The 27,340-nt window shown below is 43.0% G+C and overlaps 1 protein-coding gene across 1 annotated transcript in view; it reads left to right on the plus strand.

Moving 5' to 3' along the window:
* LOC109884963 (signal-induced proliferation-associated 1-like protein 2) overlaps nt 1-27,340 on the plus strand; it is a gene marked incomplete in the record, with an annotated part of 384,885 nt that overhangs the window by 307,362 nt on the left and 50,183 nt on the right. Inside the window, 2 exon segments of the mRNA XM_031799971.1 lie at nt 12,729-12,948; nt 16,700-16,831. Of these exon segments, the coding sequence (XP_031655831.1) occupies nt 12,729-12,948; nt 16,700-16,831 (352 nt within the window).

Raw genomic sequence — 27,340 nt, forward strand, 5'->3', positions numbered from 1 at the left:
CTAATAGCCCATCCTGCTACACTAGTAAAGGTTGAATAGTCTATTGTTCAGCTAATAGCCTATCCTGCTACACTAGTAAAGGTTGAATAGTCTATTGTTCAGCTAATAGCCCATCCTGCTACACTAGTAAAGGTTGAATAGTCTATTGTTCAGCTAATAGCCCATCCTGCTACACTAGTAAAGATTGAATAGTCTGTTGTTCAGCTAATAGCCCATCCTGCTACACTAGTAAAGGTTGAATAGTCTATCGTTCAGCTAATAGCCCATCCTGCTACACTAGTAAAAATTGAATAGTCTGTTGTTCAGCTAATAGCCCATCCTGCTACACTAGTAAAGGTTGAATAGTCTGTTGTTCAGCTAATAGCCCATCCTGCTACACTAGTAAAGGTTGAATAGTCTGTTGTTCAGCTAATAGCCCATCCTGCTACGCTAGTAAAGGTTGAATAGTGTATTGTTCAGCTAATAGCCCATCCTGCTACGCTAGTAAAGGTTGAATAGTCTGTTGTTCAGCTAATAGCCCATCCTGCTACTCTAGTAAAGGTTGATTAGTCTGTTGTTCAGCTAATAGCCCATCCTGCTACACTAGTAAAGGTTGAATAGTCTATCGTTCAGCTAATAGCCCATCCTGCTACACTAGTAAAGGTTGATTAGTCTGTTGTTCAGCTAATAGCCCATCCTGCTACGCTAGTAAAGATTGAATAGTCTATTGTTCAGCTAATAGCCCATCCTGCTACACTAGTAAAGGTTGAATAGTCTATTGTTCAGCTAATAGCCTATCCTGCTACACTAGTAAAGGTTGAATAGTCTATTGTTCAGCTAATAGCCCATCCTGCTACACTAGTAAAGGTTGAATAGTCTATTGTTCAGCTAATAGCCTATCCTGCTACACTAGTAAAGGTTGAATAGTCTGTTGTTCAGCTAATAGCCCATCCTGCTACGCTAGTAAAGATTGAATAGTCTATTGTTCAGCTAATAGCCCATCCTGCTACACTAGTAAAGGTTGAATAGTCTGTTGTTCAGCTAATAGCCCATCCTGCTACTCTAGTAAAGGTTGATTAGTCTGTTGTTCAGCTAATAGCCCATCATGCTACACTAGTAAAGGTTGAATAGTCTATCGTTCAGCTAATAGCCCATCCTGCTACACTAGTAAAGGTTGATTAGTCTGTTGTTCAGCTAATAGCCCATCCTGCTACGCTAGTAAAGATTGAATAGTCTGTTGTTCAGCTAATAGCCCATCCTGCTATGCTAGTAAAGGTTGAATAGTCTATTGTTCAGCTAATAGCCCATCCTGCTACGCTAGTAAAGATTGAATAGTCTATTGTTCAGCTAATAGCCCATCCTGCTACACTAGTAAAGGTTGAATAGTCTATTGTTCAGCTAATAGCCTATCCTGCTACACTAGTAAAGGTTGAATAGTCTATTGTTCAGCTAATAGCCCATCCTGCTACACTAGTAAAGGTTGAATAGTCTATTGTTCAGCTAATAGCCTATCCTGCTACACTAGTAAAGGTTGAATAGTCTATTGTTCAGCTAATAGCCCATCCTGCTACACTAGTAAAGATTGAATAGTCTGTTGTTCAGCTAATAGCCCATCCTGCTACACTAGTAAAGGTTGAATAGTCTATCGTTCAGCTAATAGCCCATCCTGCTACACTAGTAAAAATTGAATAGTCTGTTGTTCAGCTAATAGCCCATCCTGCTACACTAGTAAAGGTTGAATAGTCTGTTGTTCAGCTAATAGCCCATCCTGCTACACTAGTAAAGATTGAATAGTCTGTTGTTCAGCTAATAGCCCATCCTGCTACGCTAGTAAAGATTGAATAGTCTGTTGTTCAGCTAATAGCCCATCCTGCTACACTAGTAAAGATTGAATAGTCTGTTGTTCAGCTAATAGCCCATCCTGCTACGCTAGTAAAGATTGAATAGTCTATCGTTCAGCTAATAGCCCATCCTGCTACGCTAGCAAAGATTGAATAGTCTGTTGTTCAGCTAATAGCCCATCCTGCTATGCTAGTAAAGATTGAATAGTCTATCGTTCAGCTAATAGCCCATCCTGCTACGCTAGTAAAGGTTGAATAGTCTGTTGTTCAGCTAATAGCCCATCCTGCTACGCTAGTAAAGATTGAATAGTCTATTGTTAAGCTAATAGCCCATCCTGCTACTCTAGTAAAGGTTGATTAGTCTGTTGTTCAGCTAATAGCCCATCCTGCTACGCTAGTAAAGATTGAATAGTCTATCGTTCAGCTAATAGCCCATCCTGCTGGTGATAAACTAATAATAACACTTTTTCCCTTTTCCACATTAAAGATTCCAATTGATAAAGTGTTTTTAGCCACAATCGGCCACAACCCCAATTAATACATTTGGGCACAGCATGCTGGACTTCGGCCTAGAATGTTGAGGCTTCAGAACCTGCTCCCTGCTTGTTTCATTTATGCCGGTCTCAGAGCAAATAGCCCGGATTGTTACTCCCATCTCTTTCCTCGCTCTTTTCCACACATCATTCATGCCAGCATGCCAGCATGCCACGTCATTCACGTCATTCATGTCATTCATGTCATTCATGGATGTACTGTTTTTTATTCTGTATATATGAATTACAAATCATCCTTTACTTATATCATGTTTCTAGGTAATTGTTCAATGTGTAATCATTGATGTCCCAGGAGCAGGTGTGGTAAACACTGTTGAAGTGTTTAATTGTAATACAAACATGAAAACACAGCAGCATTCACAGAAGGGAGTTTGATACACCTGGTATTGGATATGACTGTAAAATAATGGAGTTTGATACACCTGGTATTGGATATGACTGTAAAGTAATGGAGTTTGATACACCTGGTATTGGATATGACTGTAAAGTAATGGAGTTTGATACACCTGGTATTGGATATGACTGTAAAGTAATGGAGTTTGATACACCTGGTATTGGATATGACTGTAAAGTAATGGAGTTTGATACACCTGGTATTGGATATGACTGTAAAGTAATGGAGTTTGATACACCTGGTATTGGATATGACTGTAAAGTAATGGAGTTTGATACACCTGGTATTGGATATGACTGTAAAGTAATGGAGTTTGATACACCTGGTATTGGATATGACTGTAAAGTAATGGAGTTTGATACACCTGGTATTGGATATGACTGTAAAGTAATGGAGTTTGATACACCTGGTATTGGATATGACTGTAAAGTAATGGATTTTGATACACCTGGTATTGGATATGACTGTAAAGTAATGGAGTTTGATACACCTGGTATTGGATATGACTGTAAAGTAATGGAGTTTGATACACCTGGTATTGGATATGACTGGAAACAAACTTGCTAAATAGCGATTTTCATAAATTAACTTAATGCGAAAAAATTACGCACAATTGTTTCGTCACTATATTAACTAACATATTCCTCTCAATTGTACATTTTTTGCTCCACTCGTTATAATGTTATAACTACTTACATTTGCTTCCACTGTAATGTTTTGTCAGACATCTTTGCTGAAGAAAGTCACCAGGGATGGGTGGCTCGCGTCAAATTCGTCTTTGGAACCACCCGATATGATTGGTCATATAAAAACCTTGGGACCCAAATGCATAATGAGTGCTCTATCTCCCCCTTGTGGTGGTCTGGAGCAATGAAGCCGTGACGTTGGGTAGCTCTAAATCCCGCGGTGTAAGCTCGCAACTTTTAAAGGAGGAACCACTGTATGTGTCTTTATGGACAATTTTCAGACAATTTTCGAGCAAATGGAATGAGCAGCAGCTACGTTTTTGCTACATACGGAGCGGAATTCCCGTGAGAGAGTAACGGTTAATGTGATTACATGTTCATTATTTGACTAGGCTTCCTGTATTTGACATTTTGTTGTTATTTCGCTGAACACTAGATGGTTTAATTTTATTTTTGGCGGTGAAACGAGGCTACTCAGACGAGAGAAAAAAAGTCACCCAAATGTAAATGGACTGTTTGAAAATGTGGGGGGATTTTTTTAAATGATATATATATATATATATATATATATATATATATAAATTAGAAAAATCAAATTTTTACTTGGTGTACCCCCGATAGCATTATGCGTACCCCAGTTTAGGATTAATAATCAAATAACAAAAAGCGTATTTCTTTCAAATGTTGTGCACAAATTTGTTTACATTCCTGTTAGTGAGCATCTCTCCTTTGCCAAGATAATTCATCCACCTGACAGGTATGGCATATCAAGAAGCTGAATAAACAGCATGATCATTAGGGGCGGCAGGTAGCCTAGTTGTTAGAGCGTTGGACTAGTAACCGAAAGGTTAAAAATCTGTTCTTCCTGAACAAGGCAGTTAGTAACCCACTGTTCCTGGGCTGTCATTGACAATGAGAATTTGTTCTTAACTGACTTGCCTATCCAAAAAAGTGTTAAACAAATCAAAAAATATTTTAGATTTTAGATTCTTCAAAGTAGCCAGCCTTGATGACAGTTTTGCACACAAATTTAAACTTTCGCCTTTTTTCAATCTTGATTTAAATATCATTGAGAAAACAGAAAGGTGTCAAATTTGGCAAACATCCTTTCAGAATTTAAAATGAATCCTAGAAGTAATCATCTATTCCTTCAAAATATCTGTAATCTGATTACAATATTTATGCTAGTAAAGTAACAGATTACAGTCACAGTTTTTTTTGTAATCCGTTACTCCCCAACCCTGCCTCCCAAGAAAGTATTTGTTACCCCAGGAAAATAGTTACTTTCCACAAAGCATAGTTAAAACTATAGTTCTCCCAGGTTTGACATGTGTACATTTAATCATAACAAGTTACATTTTAATTTAACAAATTGAACATTAGACTCCTAAACTGCCCTTGCAGTTTTGATGCTGGGAGTTCTGCAGATTATTCATTTAAACTGAAGGAGGATTTACCCAGTTGAGACTAGAGGGACCTCAACCATCCCGGCTAATGTGTTTGGTGCCTTATATTCTTTTACTTTATTACAAGTGAATTGAGATATGTTGGAAGCTTGTGCAGCTTATCGTTGTAAACGAAAAGGGAGGAATGAAGTGATCTATGGGACTTTGGTGAGGTTCATTCGACATTCTGATACAATATGATGAGTATTAAACCTGTCACCTGTGATAAAGCGAAAGGCTGAATCCAAATGTTTTTTCAGTTTGGCTGCTGCACTCTGATAAATGGAGGCACCATAGTTCAGAACTGGCAGGAAAATCTATGTCTGTATGTTTTTAAACGTTAGATTTTTGTCCAAAAGCCCAGATATTTAAAACCCAAGAGATGAGAGAACCATCCAATGAATACATGGGTAATCCATTTGAAACATTTGCAAGAAAATTAGAAAAACAACATATTTCGTTTTTTCCTGCATTAAGTGCTAATTTTAAACCACAGGGCTTTCTGCAAGGCAACAAAATCACAGCTCTAAATCAGCCTGGTCAGCTGTAGGAGTAATAGCATCACGGTGTTGTCTGCATACAGGTGAATGTTACAGGTTTTCACAGACCAATATTATCATTAGGAAAGAGAACAGGTTCCAATATTGACCCTTGAGGGACACCTTTCATTATATCGAAATAAGTGACTGAGTGAAGAGCAAAATAATCCTAACATTTCCACACAACAAAGAAAGGAAGCTTACTAGGTCTATAGTGCCACTAACAAAGATAACTACCCACAAAATACAATGGAAAAAAGGCGGCCTAAGTATGATCCCCAATCAGAGACAACGATAGACAGCTTTCCCTGATTGAAAACCATATCCAGCCAAAACATAGAAATAAAGAAACTAGAATGCCTAGTCACACGCTGGCCTAACCAAAATAGAGAATAAAAGCCTCTCTATGGCCAGGGTGTGACAATTGTCCTTGTCATGTCCTGACCTTAGAGAGCCTTTTTATTTCTCTATTTGGTTAGGTCAGAGTGTGATTTGGGTGGGCATTCTAGTTTTTCTATTTCTTTGTTTGCCGGGTATGGTTCCCAATCAGAGGCAACTGTCTATCGTTGTCTCTGATTGGGGATCATACTTAGGCAGCCTTTTTCCACCTTTAGTTTGTGGGATCTTGTTTTTGTGTAGTGCCTATGAGCACTAGTCGTTACGTCTCGTTTGCTTTTTATTGTGAATAAACATGTGGAACTCTATGTACGCTGCGCCTTGGGTCCGCTCATTTCTACGTGACAGTCCTGTTGATAGCCCATCAAGGGTGGACCGCTTCTTTTGTATTCTTAAAATAACTCCAGCACAGAGAAGTGTGATTCTATTCGAACAAAAGGAGACTTGAATAATGAAGCAATAATAAACTGCAACGTGTTGGTTAAAGCAATTGAATGCAGGAATTCATTCAAAATATGTGAAAATGTTATTCTAATTTTTTTATGTTTTTATAGCAATCAAACAAAAACACAGCATCTACAGTGAATCAAATCAAATCAAATGTGTTTATATAGCCCTTCGTACATCAGCTGATATCTCAAAGTGCTGTAGAGAAACCCAGCCTAAAACCCCAAACAGCAAGCAATGCAGGTGTAGAAGCACGGTGGCTAGGAAAAACTCCCTAGAAAGGCCAAAACCTAGGAAGAAACCTAGAGGAACCAGGCTATGAGGGGTGGCCAGTCCTCTTCTGGCTGTGGTAGAAATATGTTATTGAATTAGAATATTTGTTTTACAAATTGAAAATGTATATGTTTATTAGACTACTGTGTCTTTAAATACAAGGCTCCTCCTACCCCCCTTCTTGATCTCTTTCTTGGAGTCTATTGTCCTGCTAATAGCCCACTACATCCTCTTTTGTATTACAATGTATTGAATAAACGTATTAATTACAGTCATTTACCTCATTATCGGAGTGGAAACGTTTGCAGAGTTCACAACCTGCTACACTCTATATTCTAAAAAGAAAAACACAGCATTTACAGTGTGTCAAGGATTTCCTCCTCCTCTTCCGAAGAGGAGAGGCGAGAAGGATCAGAGGACCAATATGCGGCGTGGGAAGTGTCCATGGTTCTTTTAATATGTAAACTTACACATGAACAACTGATACAACAAAACAAGAAACGTGTGAAACCCTAAACAGCCCTGTCTGGTGCAAACACAGAGACAGGAACAATCACCCACAAACACACAGTGAAACCCAGGCTACCTAAGTATGATTCTCAATCAGAGACAACTAATGACACCTGCCTCTGATTGAGAACCATACTAGGCCGAAACATAGAAATACCCAAATTATAGAAAAACAAACAGACTGCCCACCCCAACTCACACCCTGACCATACTAAATAATGACAAAACAAAGGAAATAAAGGTCAGAACATGACACAGTGGTACAAATATATTATTGAATTTGATGAAAATATAACTGATTTATAATGCAATTGATAATTAGGCTACTGTGGAGTCTGACAAAAAAACAGGACAATGAGATGTTTACTGTAACCTACAAAGTAAACATAGTAAAGTGCCTAATTCCTTACATAAGGGGGAGATCATGAACTCTGTCTTTAATGCTTTTGCTGGTTGTATCAGTCATGGACAGAATCTTCTGAGACACGGTATTAATGATGAACACCCGGAGGTTCACTGCTAAGCCACATTCGCCTCGGGATCCATCCCAGTTGGTATTCTGTTTCCACTCATGGTATCTCTCTTCGGTTACAATAAAATAGCAGAACAGCATAATGATCCGGATGGCCCTTGCTTTGCCTGGTGAGCAGTTCGTCAAGTTCTGGTGTCAGAATAGGAATGGAAATATCAGGGTGAACCGACAATGTTGCCTCTGCCTGTCGGAGGTGGAGTTTCACAGCTCACAGGTGTGCCTGGCATGGATTGTGACTCCATCTCGTTCCTCGCCCTCTTCAACGTGTCATTCTCAGCCGTCAATACCGCGTGGCTCTGGACCAATGCATCAGCTGTCGCCCGTATCTTTGTCCTCAGAGAATGTTTATCTTTCTGCTGGTCTGCCTTCAATGATGTAGTTGAAATAAACATCTGTATTTTGTATTCTAATCAGTATTTTATCAACGAAAGCATAAAGACGTTGATGAACCAAAACTGTGTGGTATATGATCCAGCTTCTTCTGACGAAGTAGAAAAAAAGCATATATTTATTTTAGTGTGCGAGACGGAGGAAGATCACTGTCTTCTTCATACTCATCATTCAGTTCATTCAAAATCAATTGTAGTACCCATGGCAAAATTGAAACTATCCTATTAGACTAACTTATTAGACTATCCTATTAGACTACCCTATTAGACTACCCTATTAGACTATCCCATTATATACCATATTAAACTAAGATATTAGACTATCCTATTCGACTATCCTATTCGACTACCCTATTAGACTATCCTATTAGACTACCCTATTAGACTACCCTATTAGACTATCCTATCAGATTATCCTATAAGACTACCCTATTAGACTACCCTTTTAGACTACCCTATTAGACTACCCTATTAGACTATCCTATTAGACTACCCTATTAGACACCTTATTATATACCCTATTATATACCCTATTACACTATCCTATTAGACTACCCTACTAGACTACCCTATTAGACTATCCTATTAAACGACCCTATTAGACTATCCTATTAAACTACCCTATTAGACTACCCTATTAGACACCTTATTATATACCCTATTATATACCCTATTAGACTATCCTATTAGACTACCCTATTAGACTACCTTATTATACTATCCTATTAGATACCCTATTAAACTACCCTATTAGACTACCCTATTAGACTATCCTATTAGACTACCTTATTAGACAACCCTATTAGACTATCCTATTAGACTATCCTACTAGACTCCCTTATTAGACTATCCTATTAAATACCCTATTAAACTACCCTATTAGACTACCTTATTAGGCTACCCTATTAGATACCATGTTATATACCCTATTAGACTATCCTATTAGACTACCTTATTAGACTATCCTATTAGATACCCTATTAGACTACCCTATTATACTACCTTATTATACTATCCTAGTAGATACCCTTTTAAACTACCCTATTAGACTACCCTATCAGACTATCCTATTAGACTACCTTATTAGACTACCCTATTAGACTATCCTTTTAGACTATCCTATTGGACTACCCTATTAGACTACCTCATTAGACTATGCTATTAGATACCCTATTAAACTACCCTATTAGACTACCTTATTAGGCTATCCTATTAGACTACCTTATTAGACTATCCTATTAGACCATCCTATTAGACTACCTATTAGACTATCCTATTAGATACCCTATTAAACTACCCTATTGAACTTTTCCTATTAGACAACCTTATTAGACTATCCTATTAAACTATCCTATTAGACTACATTATTAGACTATCCTATTAGACTATCCTATTAGACTACCTTATTAGACTACCTTATTAGACTACCCTATTAGACTACCTTATTAGACTACCCTATTAGACTACGTTATTAGACAACCCTTTTAGACTATCCTTTTGTAAATTAAGGAATGCTTCAGTCAGTCTCCTATTGCACTAGAGTTCTGCATCAGGCAAAAAAAAAATCACCTACCAGCTATTGAGAAAGAATACTTGTGGATCTTGTTGATTTCCTCTGTGGCTTCAAGAGGCCTACTGTCCACCTGGTCATTCTGTGGTTCCAAAGGATAAAGAGTCACCTTCAGATGGATATGTGGTTTCAGGGTGAAACCAGCTGTGAGCCTGGGACCAGGCAGGGTGGATAAAGAACCTGGGACCAGACACGGTGGATAACACATTCTTCCTACACAGCAATCCAGTGATGAATGGACTGTTTTTGAAGTTATTAGTATATTTCGTATATAAAACAATAAGGCTAAATACATTGATATTACTTTGATGGGTAACGGATCTGCTATCGGCACTCATTAAAGTGGTGTCTTATATCTTCAATATAATCATTCATTCAGAAGGTTAAACCCAAATGGTGCAGTTTGAGGCCATGTGGCGGAAAGTGATGCGGGCACTGGAGATGGGTGTGTGAGCAGGTGGGTCTGGCAGGTGTGATGTAGTTGTCCTTTGTATGTGTATGTTTTGTATTGTCTAAAAATATCAAATTAAATCTTACAAAAACTGTAAACAAAGAAATGTGATTATTCATTATGAATAAGATTTATTTGATTTACTTTTGTTTACGTTTCCACTGTAACCACAATGTCGCAAACAATTGAACAGATGAACCTGGTCTAAACATTTATTTATTAACCACTATCAGAACGCATTTTGGTACTTATTTACTTTGATTCAAAGCCACAAATGAGTGAGCCACTCAGCTTTACGCTGATATACATAGCTTTATGCTGTGAAATAGCCTACTAAATAGGCCAAGACTAAACAAATATATTAGTTTTCCTAAATAAACAAGTACATTTCGTAAATAAATGAAGTAGCTCAGGTCTTGAAAATATGGGCAACTTTTTCCCCCTCCCTATCCTTGTTGGACTCTTTCATTTTTCATGGAAGCAAGATCTTAACTATTTTTTGCTAACTTTCTATTAAAATGTATTAGAGTGAGATTTCTTTCTTTCATGCATGTGTGACATAACTCCAACAGTCCTATTTATTATATAATGTATAAAGATTATTTGGAGACAAAAAAAAACCTGACCTAGTGAGATATACATTGAGGAGACTTAATCAAGCTAGTCGTCTTGACTACTTTCTTGTCTCTTTCTGTTACGACTTTTGTTGAAAAGAGTGGACCAAAGTGCAGCGTGGAAAGTGTTCATGATTTTGATTATCAAAAACCACTCAAACAAAATAACAAACGGAAAACGAAAGCGAACAGTTCTGTCAGGAACAGACACTAAACAGAAAACAAGATCCCATAAAACCCAAAAGGAAAATGACAACTTATATATGATCCCCAATCAGGGACAACGATAGACAGCTGCCCCTGATTGGGAATCAACCACATCAACATAGAAATAAGGAAACTAGAATGCCCACCCTAGTCACACCCTGACCTAACCAAAATAGAGAATAAAAACCTCTATACGGCCACACTTTCTCTCTTGCATCAAAGATTCAGAAAGTATTGATAGGAGACAGAATGTGATCGGATCATCATCAAATTGACCAATGTTGTGATGCAAAACTACTAGTGAAATGTATAGCACTCAGAATCAGAAAGGTTTTACCAGGTATTGTTCATCTTGATCAGACAGGTTTTTTACATGGACGATACATTGGCGACAATATACGACAACTACTAGAAAAAGAAGAAGCAGCCCTGGAATTTATTGGGGCGGTAGGGTGGCCTAATGGTTAGAGCGTTGGACTAGTAACCAAAAGGTTGCAAGTTCATATCCCTGAGCTGACAAGGTACAATTCTGTCATTCTGCCCCTGATCAGGCAGTTAACCCACTGTTCCTAGGCCATCATTGAAAATAAGAATTTGTTCTTAACTGACTTGCCTAGTTAAATAAAGGTAAAATAATGGATTTAGAAAAGAACTATGCTAAAGTAATACTGGAAGTCCTGGATTTTTTCCATTTATCAAATGTGTAAAATAATAAATAGTAGCTACTTCTCAGAGAATTTTGAATTGTCAAGAGGAGTTAAACAAGGGTGTCCGCTGTTACCATAGCTATTCGTTATGGCCATCAAAATGCTAGCTATTAAAATCAGATCCAATAACAACATTAGAGAATTAGAAATCCAAGGCTTATAAACAAAGATGTCGATGTATGCTGATGACTCACTATTTATATTAAGTCCGCAAGTTAGATCTCTGCAATATCTCATTTAAGATCTAGCTAATTGTTCTGGACTAAAACCTAATTATGATAAGTATACAATATTCAATATTAGATCTTAAAAAAATACAACCATTCCATTACCATGCAGTTTACCTATAAAATGGGCTGACGGTGAAGTTAACATACTTTCATTTAACAAAATATATAAATAAGCGCTCCACAATTAATTGCAATAGAATCCTAGTAAAAATCGACATTATCCTGCAACCATGGAGAGGTAAATACCTGTCTATTTATGGAACAATTACACTGATTAACTCCTTAGTCATATCTCACTTTACTCACTTATGGCGCCGCCTACTCCTGATGATTTGTTTTTCAAATCATATGAGCAAATGTATTTTCTTCATTTTATCTGGGATGATAAACCAGACAAGATAAAGCATGCCTATCTATATAATGAATATGCACTGTGTGGGTTGAGATTATTCAATATAAAAGCACTAACCCTCTCTCTAAAAGTTTCAATTATACAAACGTTTTACTGGTATTGCTTGGGGGTGGGGAATGGATGGCAGCTCTCGGGGAACTGTGTGTGTGTGTGGGGGGTGGGGTGGGGGGTGGGGTGGCCAGCCCCCGGAGCTTACATTCTGAGAACATGGTAACCACATTCTGAGAACATGGTAACCACATTCTGGGTAAGTCCTCTTTGACATGAAGGTAATTGTCTCTTGGAAACATTCCTTGTACATCAGGGGAACATTCCTATGAAAACCTTAGTTAATAATCTAATGAGACTCTTAAGGGAACGTTCTATACATTTATGGGAATTCGTTGTTAGCTGGGAAGGGGCAGATTGTCATCTGCTCTTGTTGTGAATGTGTGTTGATGTGTTCTGTTCCCCCCTCCAAATGTCTGGGAATTCATTGTTAGCTGGGAAGGGGCAGATTGTCATCTGCTCTTGTTGTGAATGTGTGTTGATGTGTTCTGTTCCCCCCTCCAGATGTCTGCGACGGGCAGCCTATCACCACGGCGCTCCCTGTACCGTACCCTATCAGACGAGAGTGTGTGTAGCAGCAACAGAAAGGGCTCGTCCTACGCCTCCTCCCATAGCTCCATGCTGGACCAGGCGCTGCCCAATGACATCCTGTTCTCCACCACTCCACCCTATCACGCCACCCTGCCACCACGCATGCCAGGACAGGGGGTCTCCAACCTCAGGAGTAAGTATTGCACAAACACACCCAGACATACAATGGAAATGTGTCTGTCATTAAGGTGCATTAAGACCTGTCACAACCAGCTAATGTTCCCTGAGACTGAACGCTTGAGGCACTCAAACTGAGATGCATGAGTTGGAGAGCTGTGTCCTCACTAGTCTAGACTGACCAGCTGAGAGGAGGAGGTCTCTGACATGAACATGCTCAATCCTCATTAGGACAGCTATAATGTCAGTCACACAGAATGTCCTGTTCACCTGTCAGACCCTGTCTGTCTCTCCTCTCCCTTCCTCAGTTTAATTTCCATATTGGTATTCAGTGCTCTGTTGAGATAAAGAGAATGTCTTTGAAGTGCTGCTGTTCATCCTCTTAGCTGGTTCTTCTCTCTTTACCCTCTTAGCTGGGTCTTCTCTCTTAACCTTCTTAGCTGGTTCTTCTCTCTTAACCTTCTTAGCTGGTTCTTCTCTCTTAACATTCTTAGCTGGTTCTTCTCTCTTAACCTGCTTAGCTGGTTCTTCTCTCTTAACCTTCTTAGCTGTTTCTTCTCTCTTAACCTTCTTAGCTGGTTCTTCTCCCTTAACCTTCTTAGCTGGTTCTTCTCTCTTAACCTGCTTAGCTGGTTCTTCTCTCTTCATCCTCTTAGCTGGTCCTTCTCTCTTAACCTTCTTAGTTGGTTTTTCTCTCTTAACCTTCTTAGCTGGTCCTTCTCTCTTCATCCTCTTAGCTGGTTCTTCTCTCTTTGCCCTCTTAGCTGGTTCTTCTCTCTTAACCTTCTTAGCTGGTTCTTCTCTCTTAACCTTCTTAGCTGGTTCTTCTCTCTTAACGCTCTTAGCTGTCTCTTTTCCTGTTGCCTTCTCGTAACTGTCATGCCTGATGGATGCCTGATTGTTGTGAAGGGTAGCTGTTACGAGCTCTCTCTTCTCTCTATCTTTCTCATCCACACTAAAACCTACCAATTTGGTAAATAGTTGATCACTCTGAGTCTGAGAGACTCAAATTGGAGGGAGGGAATTATCTCTCTCTCTCTCTCTCTCTCACTCTCTTGCTCGCTCTCCCTCTCCCTCTCCTGTCATTTTCAAAGTCTTCTCTGTGAAATAAGAGCCTTTATATTGCATTCCCTGTCTGTCAAGGAGAGTGCTGAAAGAGAGGGAGAGAGCAAGCAAGAGAGAGAGACAAAGAGATAGGGAGGGAGAGGGAGAGATAGTGACCAAGGAGAGAGAGGAGGGAAGAGAGAGAGACAGAAAGAGAGAGAGAGAGGAGAGAAGGGGAGAGAGAGAGGAGAGAAGGGAAGAGAGAGAGAGAGGGAGAGAGAGAGAGAGAGAGAGAGGAGGGAAGAGAGAGAGAGAGGGAGAGAGAGAGAGAGAGGAGGAAAGAGAGAGAGAGAGAGAGGGAGAGAGAGAGAGAGAGAGAGGAGGGAAGAGAGAGAGAGGGAGAGAGAGAGAGAGAGGAGGGAAGAGAGAGAGAGAGAGAGAGAGAGAGAGAGAGAGAGAGAGAGAGAGAGAGAGAGAGAGAGAGAGAGAGAGAGAGAGAGAGAGAGAGAGAGAGAGGAGAGGAGGGAAGAGAGAGAGAGAGGGAGAGAGAGAAAGGCAGTGGAATAGTGGAAGTGAAAGGATAGGGAGGGAGAGTACAACCTAAAACACCAAATAATGAATGCAGAGCAAAATTAGACCGATACCTGCTGATTATCAAAATCCAGAAACGAGTCGTTAAATTCTACAACCACCTAAAAGGAAGTAATTCCCAAACTTTCCATAACAAATCCATCCCCTACAGAGAGATTAACATAGACACATATTGCTTAGAGTCCCCTAAGCAATCTGGTCCTGGGGCTCTGTTCACAAACACAAACACACCCCACAGAGCCCCAGGACAGCAACACAATTAGACCCAACCAAATCACGAGAAATCAAAAAGATAATTACTTGACACATTGGAATGTAAAACTAGAATGAGCAAACTTGAATGTTATTTGGCCCTAAACAGAGAGTACACAGTGTCAGAATACCTGACCACTGTGACTGACCCAAACTTAAGGAAAGCTTTGACTATGTACAGACTCAGTGAGCATAGCCTTGCTATTGAGAAAGGCCGCCGTAGGCAGACATGACTCTCAAGAGAAGACAGGCTATGTGCTCACTGCCCACAAAATGAGGTGGAAACTGAGCTGCACTTCCTAACCTCCTTCCAAATGTATGACCATATTAGAGACACATATTTCCCTCAATTACACAGATCCACAAAGAATTAGAAAACAAACCCGATTTTGGTGAAATACCACAGTATGTCACACAGCAGTAAGATTTGTGACCTGTTGCTACAAGAAAAGGGCAACCAGTGAAGAATAAACATCATTGTAAATACAACCCATATTTATGTTATTTATTTTCCCTTTTGTACTTGAACTTTGTGCACATGGTTACAACACTGTATATAGACATAATATGACATTTGAAATGTCTCTATTCCTTTGGAACCTTTATGAGTGTAATGTTTAATTTTGGATTGTTTTTCTGTTTGACTTGCTTTGGCAATGTAAACATATGCATAAAGCCCCTTGAATTGAACGAAAGGGGTTGTTGATTGAGACATGAAGACATCCAGTGAGACAAGCCATTTATTACCCTTCAGACGGCTTCTTCAGTGGAGAGAGGAGAGATGTTGTAATGCTCACTTGGTCTTGGGTACGTCTCCCAGCCAAGGACACTGGGTCTTGTGGACGTCTCCTAGCCAAGGACACTGGGTCTTGTGGAGGGCTCCTTGCCAAGGATGCAGGGTCTTGTGGAGGGCTCTTAGCCAAGGACACTGGGTCTTGTGGAGGGCTCCTTGCCAAGGATGCAGGGTCTTGTGGAGGGCTCTTAGCCAAGGACACTGGGTCTTGTGGAGGGCTCCTAGCCAAGGACACTGGGTCTTGTGGAGGGCTCCTTGCTAAGGACACTGGGTCTTGGGTACGGCTCCTAGCCAAGGACACTGGGTCTTGGGTATGGCACCTAGCCAAGGACACTGAGTCTTGTGTATGGCACCTAGCCAAGGACACTGAGTCTTGTGTATGGCTCCTAGCCAAGGAGACTGGGTCTTGTGTACGTCACCTAGCCAAGGACACTGGGTCTTGGGTAGGGCTCCTAGCCAAGGACACTGGGTCTTGTGTACGTCTCCTAGCCAAGGACACTGGGTCTTGTGGAGGGCTCCTTGCCAAGGATGCAGGGTCTTGTGGAGGGCTCTTAGCCAAGGACACTGGGTCTTGTGGAGGGCTCCTAGCCAAGGACACTGGGTCTTGTGGAGGGCTCCTTGCCAAGGACACTGGGTCTTGGGTACGGCTCCTAGCCAAGGACACTGGGTCTTGGGTATGGCACCTAGCCAAGGACACTGAGTCTTGTGTATGGCACCTAGCCAAGGACACTGAGTCTTGTGTATGGCTCCTAGCCAAGGAGACTGGGTCTTGTGTACGTCACCTAGCCAAGGACACTGGGTCTTGGGTAGGGCTCCTAGCCAAGGACACTGGGTCTTGTGTACGTCTCCTAGCCAAGGACACTGGGTCTTGTTTGGTCTTTCTTACAAGGTTTAGTGAACTTATTGACACAACAGTTGTTCCTGTCATTGGTTATAAGGGCCTTCTCCAGGAAGGCCTGTTATACATTTTCTCTGGTTCTGTGCTAGAGATACATTCATTTGGATTAATCTAAACATTTCCTGAAGTCAAAGACCATGTGTGTGCTGGTCATTGACCTGCCTGTCTTCTCTCCCTCTCTCTCTCGAGATGAGTTCTGGTTCTCTGACGGCTCGCTGGCTGACAGGTCAAAGTTCAACGACCCTGGTCTCATGCCCCTCCCTGACTCCGCCTCCGGACTCGACTGGTCACACCTGGTGGACGCTGCACGCACTTTCGAAGGTAAGAAACTGGGGAGTGTGTGTGTGTATGTGCATTAGCGTCTGTGTGATAGTGAGCATGTGTGTTGCCGCCACTGTTTGATATTGTAGCTGCTTTGTGTTAGTCTCGCTCCTCTCTCCTTCCCACTACACTTCCAATCTGCTGCTTTGTGTTAGTCTCGCTCCTTTCTCCTTCCCACTACACTTCCAATCTGCTGCTTTGTGTTAGTCTCGCTCCTCTCTCCTTCCCACTACACTTCCAATCTGCTGCTTTGTGTTAGTCTCGCTCCTCTCTCCTTCCCACTACACTTCCAATCTGTTGCTTTGTGTTAGTCGTTCTCCTCTCTCCTTCCCACTACACTTCCAATCTGCTGCTTTGTGTTAGTCTCGCTCCTCTCTCCTTCCCACTACACTTCCAATCTGCTGCTTTGTGTTAGTCTCGCTCCTCTCTCCTTCCCACTACACTATCAATCTGTTGCGTTGTGTTAGTCTCGCTCCTCTCTACTTCCCACAACACTTCCAATCTGCTGTTTTGTGTTAGTCTCGCTCCTCTCTCCTTCCCACTACACTTCCAATCTGCTGCTTTGTGTTAGTCGTTCTCCTCTCTCCTTCCCACTACACTTCCAATCTGCTGCTTTGTGTTAGTCGTTCTCCTCTCTCCTTCCCACTACACTTCCAATCTGTTGCTTTGTGTTAGTCTTGCTCCTTTCTCCTTCCCACTACACTTCCAATCTGTTGCTTTGTGTTAGTCGTTCTCCTCTCTCCTTCCCACTACACTTCCAATCTGCTGTTTTGTGTTAGTCTCGCTCCTCTCTCCTTCCCACTACACTTCCAATCTGTTGCTTTGTGTTAGTCTCGCTCCTCTCTACTTCCCACTACACTTCCAATCTGCTACTTTGTGTTAGTCTCGCTCCTCTCTCCTTCCCACTACACTTCCAATCTGCTGTTTTGTGTTAGTCTCGCTCCTCTCTCCTTCCCACTACACTTCCAATCTGTTGCTTTGTGTTAGTCTCGCTCCTCTCTCCTTCCCACTACACTTCCAATCTTCTGCTTTGTGTTAGTCTCGCTCCTCTCTCCTTCCCACTACACCTCCAATCTGCTGTTTTGTGTTCGTCGTTCTCCTCTCTCCTTCCCACTACACTTCCAATCTGTTGTTTTGTGTTAGTCGTTCTCCTCTCTCCTTCCCACTACACTTCCAATCTGTTGCTTTGTGTTAGTCATTCTCCTCTCTCCTTCCCACTACACTTCCAATCTGCTGCTTTGTGTTAGTCGTTATCCTCTCTCCTTCCCACTACACTTCCAATCTGTTGCTTTGTGTTAGTCTCGCTCCTCTCTCCTTCCCACTACACTTCCAACCAGTTGCTTTGTGTTAGTCTCGCTCCTCTCTCCTTCCCACTACACTTCCAATCTGTTGCTTTGTGTTAGTCATTCTCCTCTCTCCTTCCCACTACACTTCCAATCTGCTGCTTTGTGTTAGTCGTTCTCCTCTCTCCTTCCCACTACACTTCCAATCTGTTGCTTTGTGTTAGTCTCGCTCCTCTCTCCTTCCCACTACACTTCCAACCAGTAGCTTTGTGTTAGTCTCGCTCCTCTCTCCTTCCCACTACACTTCCAATCTGCTGCTTTGTGTTAGTCTCGCTCCTCTCTCCTTCCCACTACACTTCCAATCTGCTCATTTGTGTTAGTCTCGCTCCTCTCTCCTTCCCACTATACTTCCAATCTGTTGCTTTGTGTTAGTCATTCTCCTCTCTCCTTCCCACTACACTTCCAATCTATTGCTTTGTGTTAGTCGTTCTCCTCTCTCCTTCCCACTACACTTCCAATCTGTTGCTTTGTGTTAGTCTCGCTCCTTTCTCCTTCCCACTACACTTCCAATCTGCTGTTTTGTGTTAGTCTCGCTCCTCTCTCCATCCCACTACACTTCCAATCTGTTGCTTTGTGTTAGTCTCGCTCCTCTCTCCTTCCCACTACACTTCCAATCTGCTGCTTTGTGTTAGTCTCGCTCCTCTCTCCTTCCCACTACACCTCCAATCTGTTGTTTTGTGTTCGTCGTTCTCCTCTCTCCTTCCCACTACACTTCCAATCTGTTGTTTTGTGTTAGTCGTTCTCCTCTCTCCTTCCCACTACACTTCCAATCTGTTGCTTTGTGTTAGTCATTCTCCTCTCTCCTTCCCACTACACTTCCAATCTGCTGCTTTGTGTTAGTCGTTATCCTCTCTCCTTCCCACTACACTTCCAATCTGTTGCTTTGTGTTAGTCTCGCTCCTCTCTCCTTCCCACTACACTTCCAACCAGTTGCTTTGTGTTAGTCTCGCTCCCCTCTCCTTCCCACTACACTTCCAATCTGTTGCTTTGTGTTAGTCATTCTCCTCTCTCCTTCCCACTACACTTCCAATCTGCTGCTTTGTGTTAGTCGTTATCCTCTCTCCTTCCTACTACACTTCCAATCTGTTGCTTTGTGTTAGTCTCGCTCCTCTCTCCTTCCCACTACACTTCCAACCAGTTGCTTTGTGTTAGTCTCGCTCCTCTCTCCTTCCCACTATACTTCCAATCTGCTGCTTTGTGTTAGTCATTCTCCTCTCTCCTTCCCACTACACTTCCAATCTATTGCTTTGTGTTAGTAGTTCTCCTCTCTCCTTCCCACTACACTTCCAATCTGTTGCTTTGTGTTAGTCTCGCTCCTTTCTCCTTCCCACTACACTTCCAATCTGCTGTTTGTGTTAGTCTTGCTCCTCTCTCCATCCCACTACACTTCCAATCTGTTGCTTTGTGTTAGTCTCGCTCCTCTCTCCTTCCCACTACACCTCCAATCTGCTGCTTTGTGTTAGTCTTGCTCCTCTCTCCTTCCCACTACACCTCCAATCTGCTGTTTTGTGTTCGTCGTTCTCCTCTCTCCTTCCCACTACACTTCCAATCTGTTGTTTTGTGTTAGTCGTTCTCCTCTCTCCTTCCCACTAAACTTCCAATCTGTTTGCTTTGTGTTAGTCGTTCTACTGTCTCCTTCCACCTACACTTCCAATCTGTTGCTTTGTGTTAGTCTCGCTCCTCTCTACTTCCCACTACACTTCCAATCTGTTGCTTTGTGTTAGTCTCGCTCCTCTCTCCTTCCCACTACACTTCCAATCTGTTGCTTTGTGTTAGTCTCGCTCCTCTCTCCTTCCCACTACACTTCCAATCTGTTGCTTTGTGTTAGTCATTCTCCTCTCTCCTTCCCACTACACTTCCAATCTGTTGCTTTGTGTTAGTCGTTCTCCTCTCTCCTTCCCACTACACTTCCAATCTGCTGCTTTGTGTTAGTCGTTCTCCTCTCTCCTTCCCACTACACTTCCAATCTGTTGCTTTGTGTTAGTCTTCTCCTCTCTCCTTCCCACTACACTTCCAATCTGTTGCTTTGTGTTAGTCTCGCTCCTCTCTCCTTCCCACTACACTTCCAATCTGCTGCTTTGTGTTAGTCTCGCTCCTCTCTCCTTCCCACTACACTTCCAATCTGCTGCTTTGTGTTAGTCTCGCTCCTCTCTCCTTCCCACTACACTTCCAATCTGTTGCTTTGTGTTAGTCTTCTCCTCTCTCCTTCCCACTACACTTCCAATCTGTTGCTTTGTGTTAGTCGTTCTCCTCTCTCCTTCCCACTACACTTCCAATCTGCTGCTTTGTGTTAGTCTTCTCCTCTCTCCTTCCCACTACACTTCCAATCTGTTGCTTTGTGTTAGTCTCGCTCCTCTCTCCTTCCCACTACACTTCCAATCTGCTGCTTTGTGTTAGTCTCGCTCCTCTCTCCTTCCCACTACACTTCCAATCTGCTGCTTTGTGTTAGTCTCGCTCCTCTCTCCTTCCCACTACACTTCCAATCTGTTGCTTTGTGTTAGTCGTTCTCCTCTCTCCTTCCCACTACACTTCCAATCTGCTGCTTTGTGTTAGTCGTTCTCCTCTCTCCTTCCCACTACACTTCCAATCTGTTGCTTTGTGTTAGTCTCGCTCCTCTCTCCTTCCCACTACACTTCCAATCTGTTGCTTTGTGTTAGTCTCGCTCCTCTCTCCTTCCCACTACACTTCCAATCTGCTGCTTTGTGTTAGTCTCGCTCCTCTCTCCTTCCCACTACACTTCCAATCTGTTGCTTTGTGTTAGTCTCGCTCCTCTCTCCTTCCCACTACACTTCCAATCTGTTGCTTTGTGTTAGTCTCGCTCCTCTCTCCTTCCCACTACACTTCCAATCTGCTGCTTTGTGTTAGTCGTTCTCCTCTCTCCTTCCCACTACACTTCCAATCTGTTGCTTTGTGTTAGTCGTTCTCCTCTCTCCTTCCCACTACACTTCCAATCTGCTGCTTTGTGTTAGTCTCGCTCCTCTCTCCTTCCCACTACACTTCCAATCTGTTGCTTTGTGTTAGTCTCGCTCCTCTCTCCTTCCCACTACACTTCCAATCTGTTGCTTTGTGTTAGTCGTTCTCCTCTCTCCTTCCCACTACACTTCCAATCTGTTGCTTTGTGTTAGTCGTTCTCCTCTCTCCTTCCCACTACACTTCCAATCTGCTGCTTTGTGTTAGTCGTTCTCCTCTCTCCTTCCCACTACACTTCCAATCTGTTGCTTTGTGTTAGTCTCGCTCCTCTCTCCTTCCCACTACACTTCCAATCTGTTGCTTTGTGTTAGTCTCGCTCCTCTCTCCTTCCCACTACACTTCCAATCTGTTGCTTTGTGTTAGTCTTCTCCTCTCTCCTTCCCACTACACTTCCAATCTGCTGCTTTGTGTTAGTCGTTCTCCTCTCTCCTTCCCACTACACTTCCAATCTGTTGCTTTGTGTTAGTCTCGCTCCTCTCTCCTTCCCACTACACTTCCAATCTGTTGCTTTGTGTTAGTCTCGCTCCTCTCTCCTTCCCACTACACTTCCAATCTGCTGCTTTGTGTTAGTCTCGCTCCTCTCTCCTTCCCACTACACTTCCAATCTGCTGCTTTGTGTTAGTCTCGCTCCTCTCTCCTTCCCACTACACTTCCAATCTGTTGCTTTGTGTTAGTCTTCTCCTCTCTCCTTCCCACTACACTTCCAATCTGTTGCTTTGTGTTAGTCGTTCTCCTCTCTCCTTCCCACTACACTTCCAATCTGTTGCTTTGTGTTAGTCTCGCTCCTCTCTCCTTCCCACTACACTTCCAATCTGCTGCTTTGTGTTAGTCTCGCTCCTCTCTCCTTCCCACTACACTTCCAATCTGTTGCTTTGTGTTAGTCTCGCTCCTCTCTCCTTCCCACTACACTTCCAATCTGCTGCTTTGTGTTAGTCTCGCTCCTCTCTCCTTCCCACTACACTTCCAATCTGTTGCTTTGTGTTAGTCGTTCTCCTCTCTCCTTCCCACTACACTTCCAATCTGTTGCTTTGTGTTAGTCGTTCTCCTCTCTCCTTCCCACTACACTTCCAATCTGTTGCTTTGTGTTAGTCTTCTCCTCTCTCCTTCCCACTACACTTCCAATCTGCTGCTTTGTGTTAGTCTTCTCCTCTCTCCTTCCCACTACACTTCCAATCTGTTGCTTTGTGTGATAGTCTCGCTCCTCTCTCCTTCCCACTACACTTCCAATCTGTTGCTTTGTGTTAGTCTTCTCCTCTCTCCTTCCCACTACACTTCCAATCTGCTGCTTTGTGTTAGTCGTTCTCCTCTCTCCTTCCCACTACACTTCCAATCTGTTGCTTTGTGTTAGTCTCGCTCCTCTCTCCTTCCCACTACACTTCCAATCTGTTGCTTTGTGTTAGTCTCGCTCCTCTCTCCTTCCCACTACACTTCCAATCTGCTGCTTTGTGTTAGTCGTTCTCCTCTCTCCTTCCCACTACACTTCCATATCATGTTGCTTTAGTGTAGTCAGTTCTCCCTCTCTCCTTCCCACTACACTTCCAGATCTGTTGCTTTGTGTTCGTTCTCGCTCCTTCTCCTTCCCACTACACTTCCAATCTGCTGCTTTTGGTTAGTCTTGCTCCTCTCTCCTTCCCCACTACACTTCCAATCTGTGCTTTTGTGTTAGTCCGCTCCCTGCCTCTCCTTCCCACCTACACCTTCCAATCTGCTGCGTTGTGTTAGTCTCGCTCCTCTCTCCTTCCACTACACTCCAATCTGCTGTTTTGTGTAGTCGTTCTCCTCTCTCCTTCCCACTACACTTCCAATCTGTTGTTTTGTGTTAGTCGTTCTCCTCTCTCCTTCCCACTAAACTTCCAATCTGTTGCTTTGTGTTAGTCGTTCTACTGTCTCCTTCCACCTACACTTCCAATCTGTTGCTTTGTGTTAGTCTCGCTCCTCTCTACTTCCCACTACACTTCCAATCTGTTGCTTTGTGTTAGTCTCGCTCCTCTCTCCTTCCCACTACACTTCCAATCTGTTGCTTTGTGTTAGTCTCGCTCCTCTCTCCTTCCCACTACACTTCCAATCTGTTGCTTTGTGTTAGTCATTCTCCTCTCTCCTTCCCACTACACTTCCAATCTGTTGCTTTGTGTTAGTCGTTCTCCTCTCTCCTTCCCACTACACTTCCAATCTGCTGCTTTGTGTTAGTCGTTCTCCTCTCTCCTTCCCAATACACTTCCAATCTGTTGCTTTGTGTTAGTCTCGCTCCTTTCTCCTTCCCACTACACTTCCAATCTGTTGCTTTGTGTTAGTCTCGCTCCTCTCTACTTCCCACTACACTTCCAATCTGCTGTTTTGTGTTAGTCTCACTCCTCTCTCCTTCCCACTACACTTCCAATCTGCTGCTTTGTGTTAGTCTCGCTCCTCTCTCCTTCCCACTACACTTCCAATCTGCTCATTTGTGTTAGTCTCGCTCCTCTCTCCTTCCCACTACACTTCCAATCTGTTGCTTTGTGTTAGTCTCGCTCCTCTCTCCTTCCCACTACACTTCCAACCAGTAGCTTTGTGTTAGTCTCGCTCCTCTCTCCTTCCCACTACACTTCCAATCTGCTGCTTTGTGTTAGTCTCGCTCCTCTCTCCTTCCCACTACACTTCCAATCTGCTCATTTGTGTTAGTCTCGCTCCTCTCTCCTTCCCACTATACTTCCAATCTGTTGCTTTGTGTTAGTCATTCTCCTCTCTCCTTCCCACTACACTTCCAATCTATTGCTTTGTGTTAGTCGTTCTCCTCTCTCCTTCCCACTACACTTCCAATCTGTTGCTTTGTGTTAGTCTCGCTCCTTTCTCCTTCCCACTACACTTCCAATCTGCTGTTTTGTGTTAGTCTCGCTCCTCTCTCCATCCCACTACACTTCCAATCTGTTGCTTTGTGTGATAGTCTCGCTCCTCTCTCCTTCCCACTACACTTCCAATCTGCTGCTTTGTGTTAGTCTCGCTCCTCTCTCCTTCCCACTACACCTCCAATCTGTTGTTTTGTGTTCGTCGTTCTCCTCTCTCCTTCCCACTACACTTCCAATCTGTTGTTTTGTGTTAGTCGTTCTCCTCTCTCCTTCCCACTACACTTCCAATCTGTTGCTTTGTGTTAGTCGTTCTCCTGTCTCCTTCCCACTACACTTCCAATCTGCTGTTTTGTGTTAGTCTCGCTCCTCTCTCCTTCCCACTACACTTCCAACCAGTTGCTTTGTGTTAGTCTCGCTCCTCTCTCCTTCCCACTACACTTCCAATCTGCTGCTTTGTGTTAGTCTCGCTCCTCTCTCCTTCCCACTACACCTCCAATCTGCTGTTTTGTGTTCGTCGTTCTCCTCTCTCCTTCCCACTACACTTCCAATCTGTTGTTTTGTGTTAGTCGTTCTCCTCTCTCCTTCCCACTACACTTCCAATCTGTTGCTTTGTGTTAGTCATTCTCCTCTCTCCTTCCCACTACACTTCCAATCTGCTGCTTTGTGTTAGTCGTTATCCTCTCTCCTTCCCACTACACTTCCAATCTGTTGCTTTGTGTTAGTCTCGCTCCTCTCTCCTTCCCACTACACTTCCAATCTGTTGCTTTGTGTTAGTCTCGCTCCTCTCTCCTTCCCACTACACTTCCAATCTGCTGCTTTGTGTTAGTCTCACTCCTCTCTCCTTCCCACTACACTTCCAATCTGTTGCTTTGTGTTAGTCGTTCTCCTGTCTCTTTCCCACTACACTTCCAATCTGCTGCTTTGTGTTAGTCGTTACCCTCTCTACTTCCCACTACACTTCCAATCTGTTGCTTTGTGTTAGTCTCGCTCCTCTCTCCTTCCCACTACACTTCCAATCTGCAGCTTTGTGTTAGTCTCACTCCTCTCTCCTTCCCACTACACTTCCAATCTGTTGCTTTGTGTTAGTCATTCTCCTCTCTCCTTCCCACTACACTTCCAATCTGTTGCTTTGTGTTAGTCGTTCTCCTCTCTCCTTCCCACTACACTTCCAATCTGCTGCTTTGTGTTAGTCGTTCTCCTCTCTCCTTCCCACTACACTTCCAATCTGTTGCTTTGTGTTAGTCTCGCTCCTCTCTCCTTCCCACTACACTTCCAATCTGCTGCTTTGTGTTAGTCTCGCTCCTCTCTCCTTCCCACTACAACTCCAATCTGCTGTTTTGTGTTAGTCTCACTCCTCTCTCCTTCCCACTACACTTCCAATCTGTTGCTTTGTGTTAGTCGTTCTCCTCTCTCCTTCCCACTACACTTCCAATCTGCTGCTTTGTGTTAGTCGTTCTCCTCTCTCCTTCCCACTACACTTCCAATCTGTTGCTTTGTGTTAGTCTCGCTCCTTTCTCCTTCCCACTACACTTCCAATCTGTTGCTTTGTGTTAGTCTCGCTCCTCTCTACTTCCCACTACACTTCCAATCTGCTGTTTGTGTTAGTCTCACTCCTCTCTCCTTCCCACTACACTTCTCAATCTGTTGCTTTGTGTTAGTCTCGCTCCTCTCTCCTTCCCACTACACTTCCAATCTGCTGCTTTGTGTTAGTCTCGCTCCTCTCTCCTTCCCACTACACCTCCAATCTGCTGTTTTGTGTTCGTCGTTCTCCTCTCTCCTTCCCACTACACTTCCAATCTGTTGTTTTGTTTTAGTCGTTCTCCTCTCTCCTTCCCACTACACTTCCAATCTGCTGTTTTGTGTTAGTCTCGCTCCTCTCTCCTTCCCACTACACTTCCAATCTGTTGCTTTGTGTTAGTCTCGCTCCTCTCTCCTTCCCACTACACTTCCAATCTGTTGCTTTGTGTTAGTCATTCTCCTCTCTCCTTCCCACTACACTTCCAATCTGTTGCTTTGTGTTTGTCGTTCTCCTCTCTCCTTCCCACTACACTTCCAATCTGCTGCTTTGTGTTAGTCGTTCTCCTCTCTCCTTCCCACTACACTTCCAATCTGTTGCTTTGTGTTAGTCTCGCTCCTTTCTCCTTCCCACTACACTTCCAATCTGTTGCTTTGTGTTAGTCTCGCTCCTCTCTACTTCCCACTACACTTCCAATCTGCTGTTTTGTGTTAGTCTCACTCCTCTCTCCTTCCCACTACACTTCCAATCTGTTGCTTTGTGTTAGTCTCGCTCCTCTCTCCTTCCCACTACACTTCCAATCTGCTGCTTTGTGTTAGTCGTTCTCCTCTCTCCTTCCCACTACACTTCCAATCTGCTGCTTTGTGTTAGTCGTTCTCCTCTCTCCTTCCCACTACACTTCCAATCTGTTGCTTTGTGTTAGTCTCGCTCCTTTCTCCTTCCCACTACACTTCCAATCTGTTGCTTTGTGTTAGTCTCGCTCCTCTCTACTTCCCACTACACTTCCAATCTGCTGTTTTGTGTTAGTCTCACTCTTCTTTCCTTCCCACTACACTTCCAATCTGTTGCTTTGTGTTAGTCTCGCTCCTCTCTCCTTCCCACTACACCTCCAATCTGCTGTTTTGTGTTCGTCGTTCTCCTCTCTCCTTCCCACTACACTTCCAATCTGTTGTTTTGTGTTAGTCGTTCTCCTCTCTCCTTCCCACTACACTTCCAATCTGCTGTTTTGTGTTAGTCTCGCTCCTCTCTCCTTCCCACTACACTTCCAATCTGTTGCTTTGTGTTAGTCTCGCTCCTCTCTCCTTCCCACTACACTTCCAATCTGTTGCTTTGTGTTAGTCATTCTCCTCTCTCCTTCCCACTAAACTTCCAATCTGTTGCTTTGTGTTTGTCGTTCTCCTCTCTCCTTCCCACTACACTTCCAATCTGCTGCTTTGTGTTAGTCGTTCTCCTCTCTCCTTCCCACTACACTTCCAATCTGTTGCTTTGTGTTAGTCTCGCTCCTTTCTCCTTCCCACTACACTTCCAATCTGTTGCTTTGTGTTAGTCTCGCTCCTCTCTCCTTCCCACTACACTTCCAATCTGCTGCTTTGTGTTAGTCTCGCTCCTCTCTCCTTCCCACTACACCTCCAATCTGCTGTTTTGTGTTCGTCGTTCTCCTCTCTCCTTCCCACTACACTTCCAATCTGCTGCTTTGTGTTAGTCGTTCTCCTCTCTCCTTCCCACTACAATTCCAATCTGCTGTTTTGTGTTAGTCGCGCTCCTCTCTCCTTCCCACTACACTTCCAATCTGTTGCTTTGTGTTAGTCATTCTCCTCTCTCCTTCCCACTACACTTCCAATCTGTTGCTTTGTGTTCGTCG

Source organism: Oncorhynchus kisutch, linkage group LG20 (assembly GCF_002021735.2).
Source record: "Oncorhynchus kisutch isolate 150728-3 linkage group LG20, Okis_V2, whole genome shotgun sequence".
In the NCBI taxonomy this organism is placed as follows: Eukaryota; Metazoa; Chordata; class Actinopteri; order Salmoniformes; family Salmonidae; genus Oncorhynchus; species Oncorhynchus kisutch.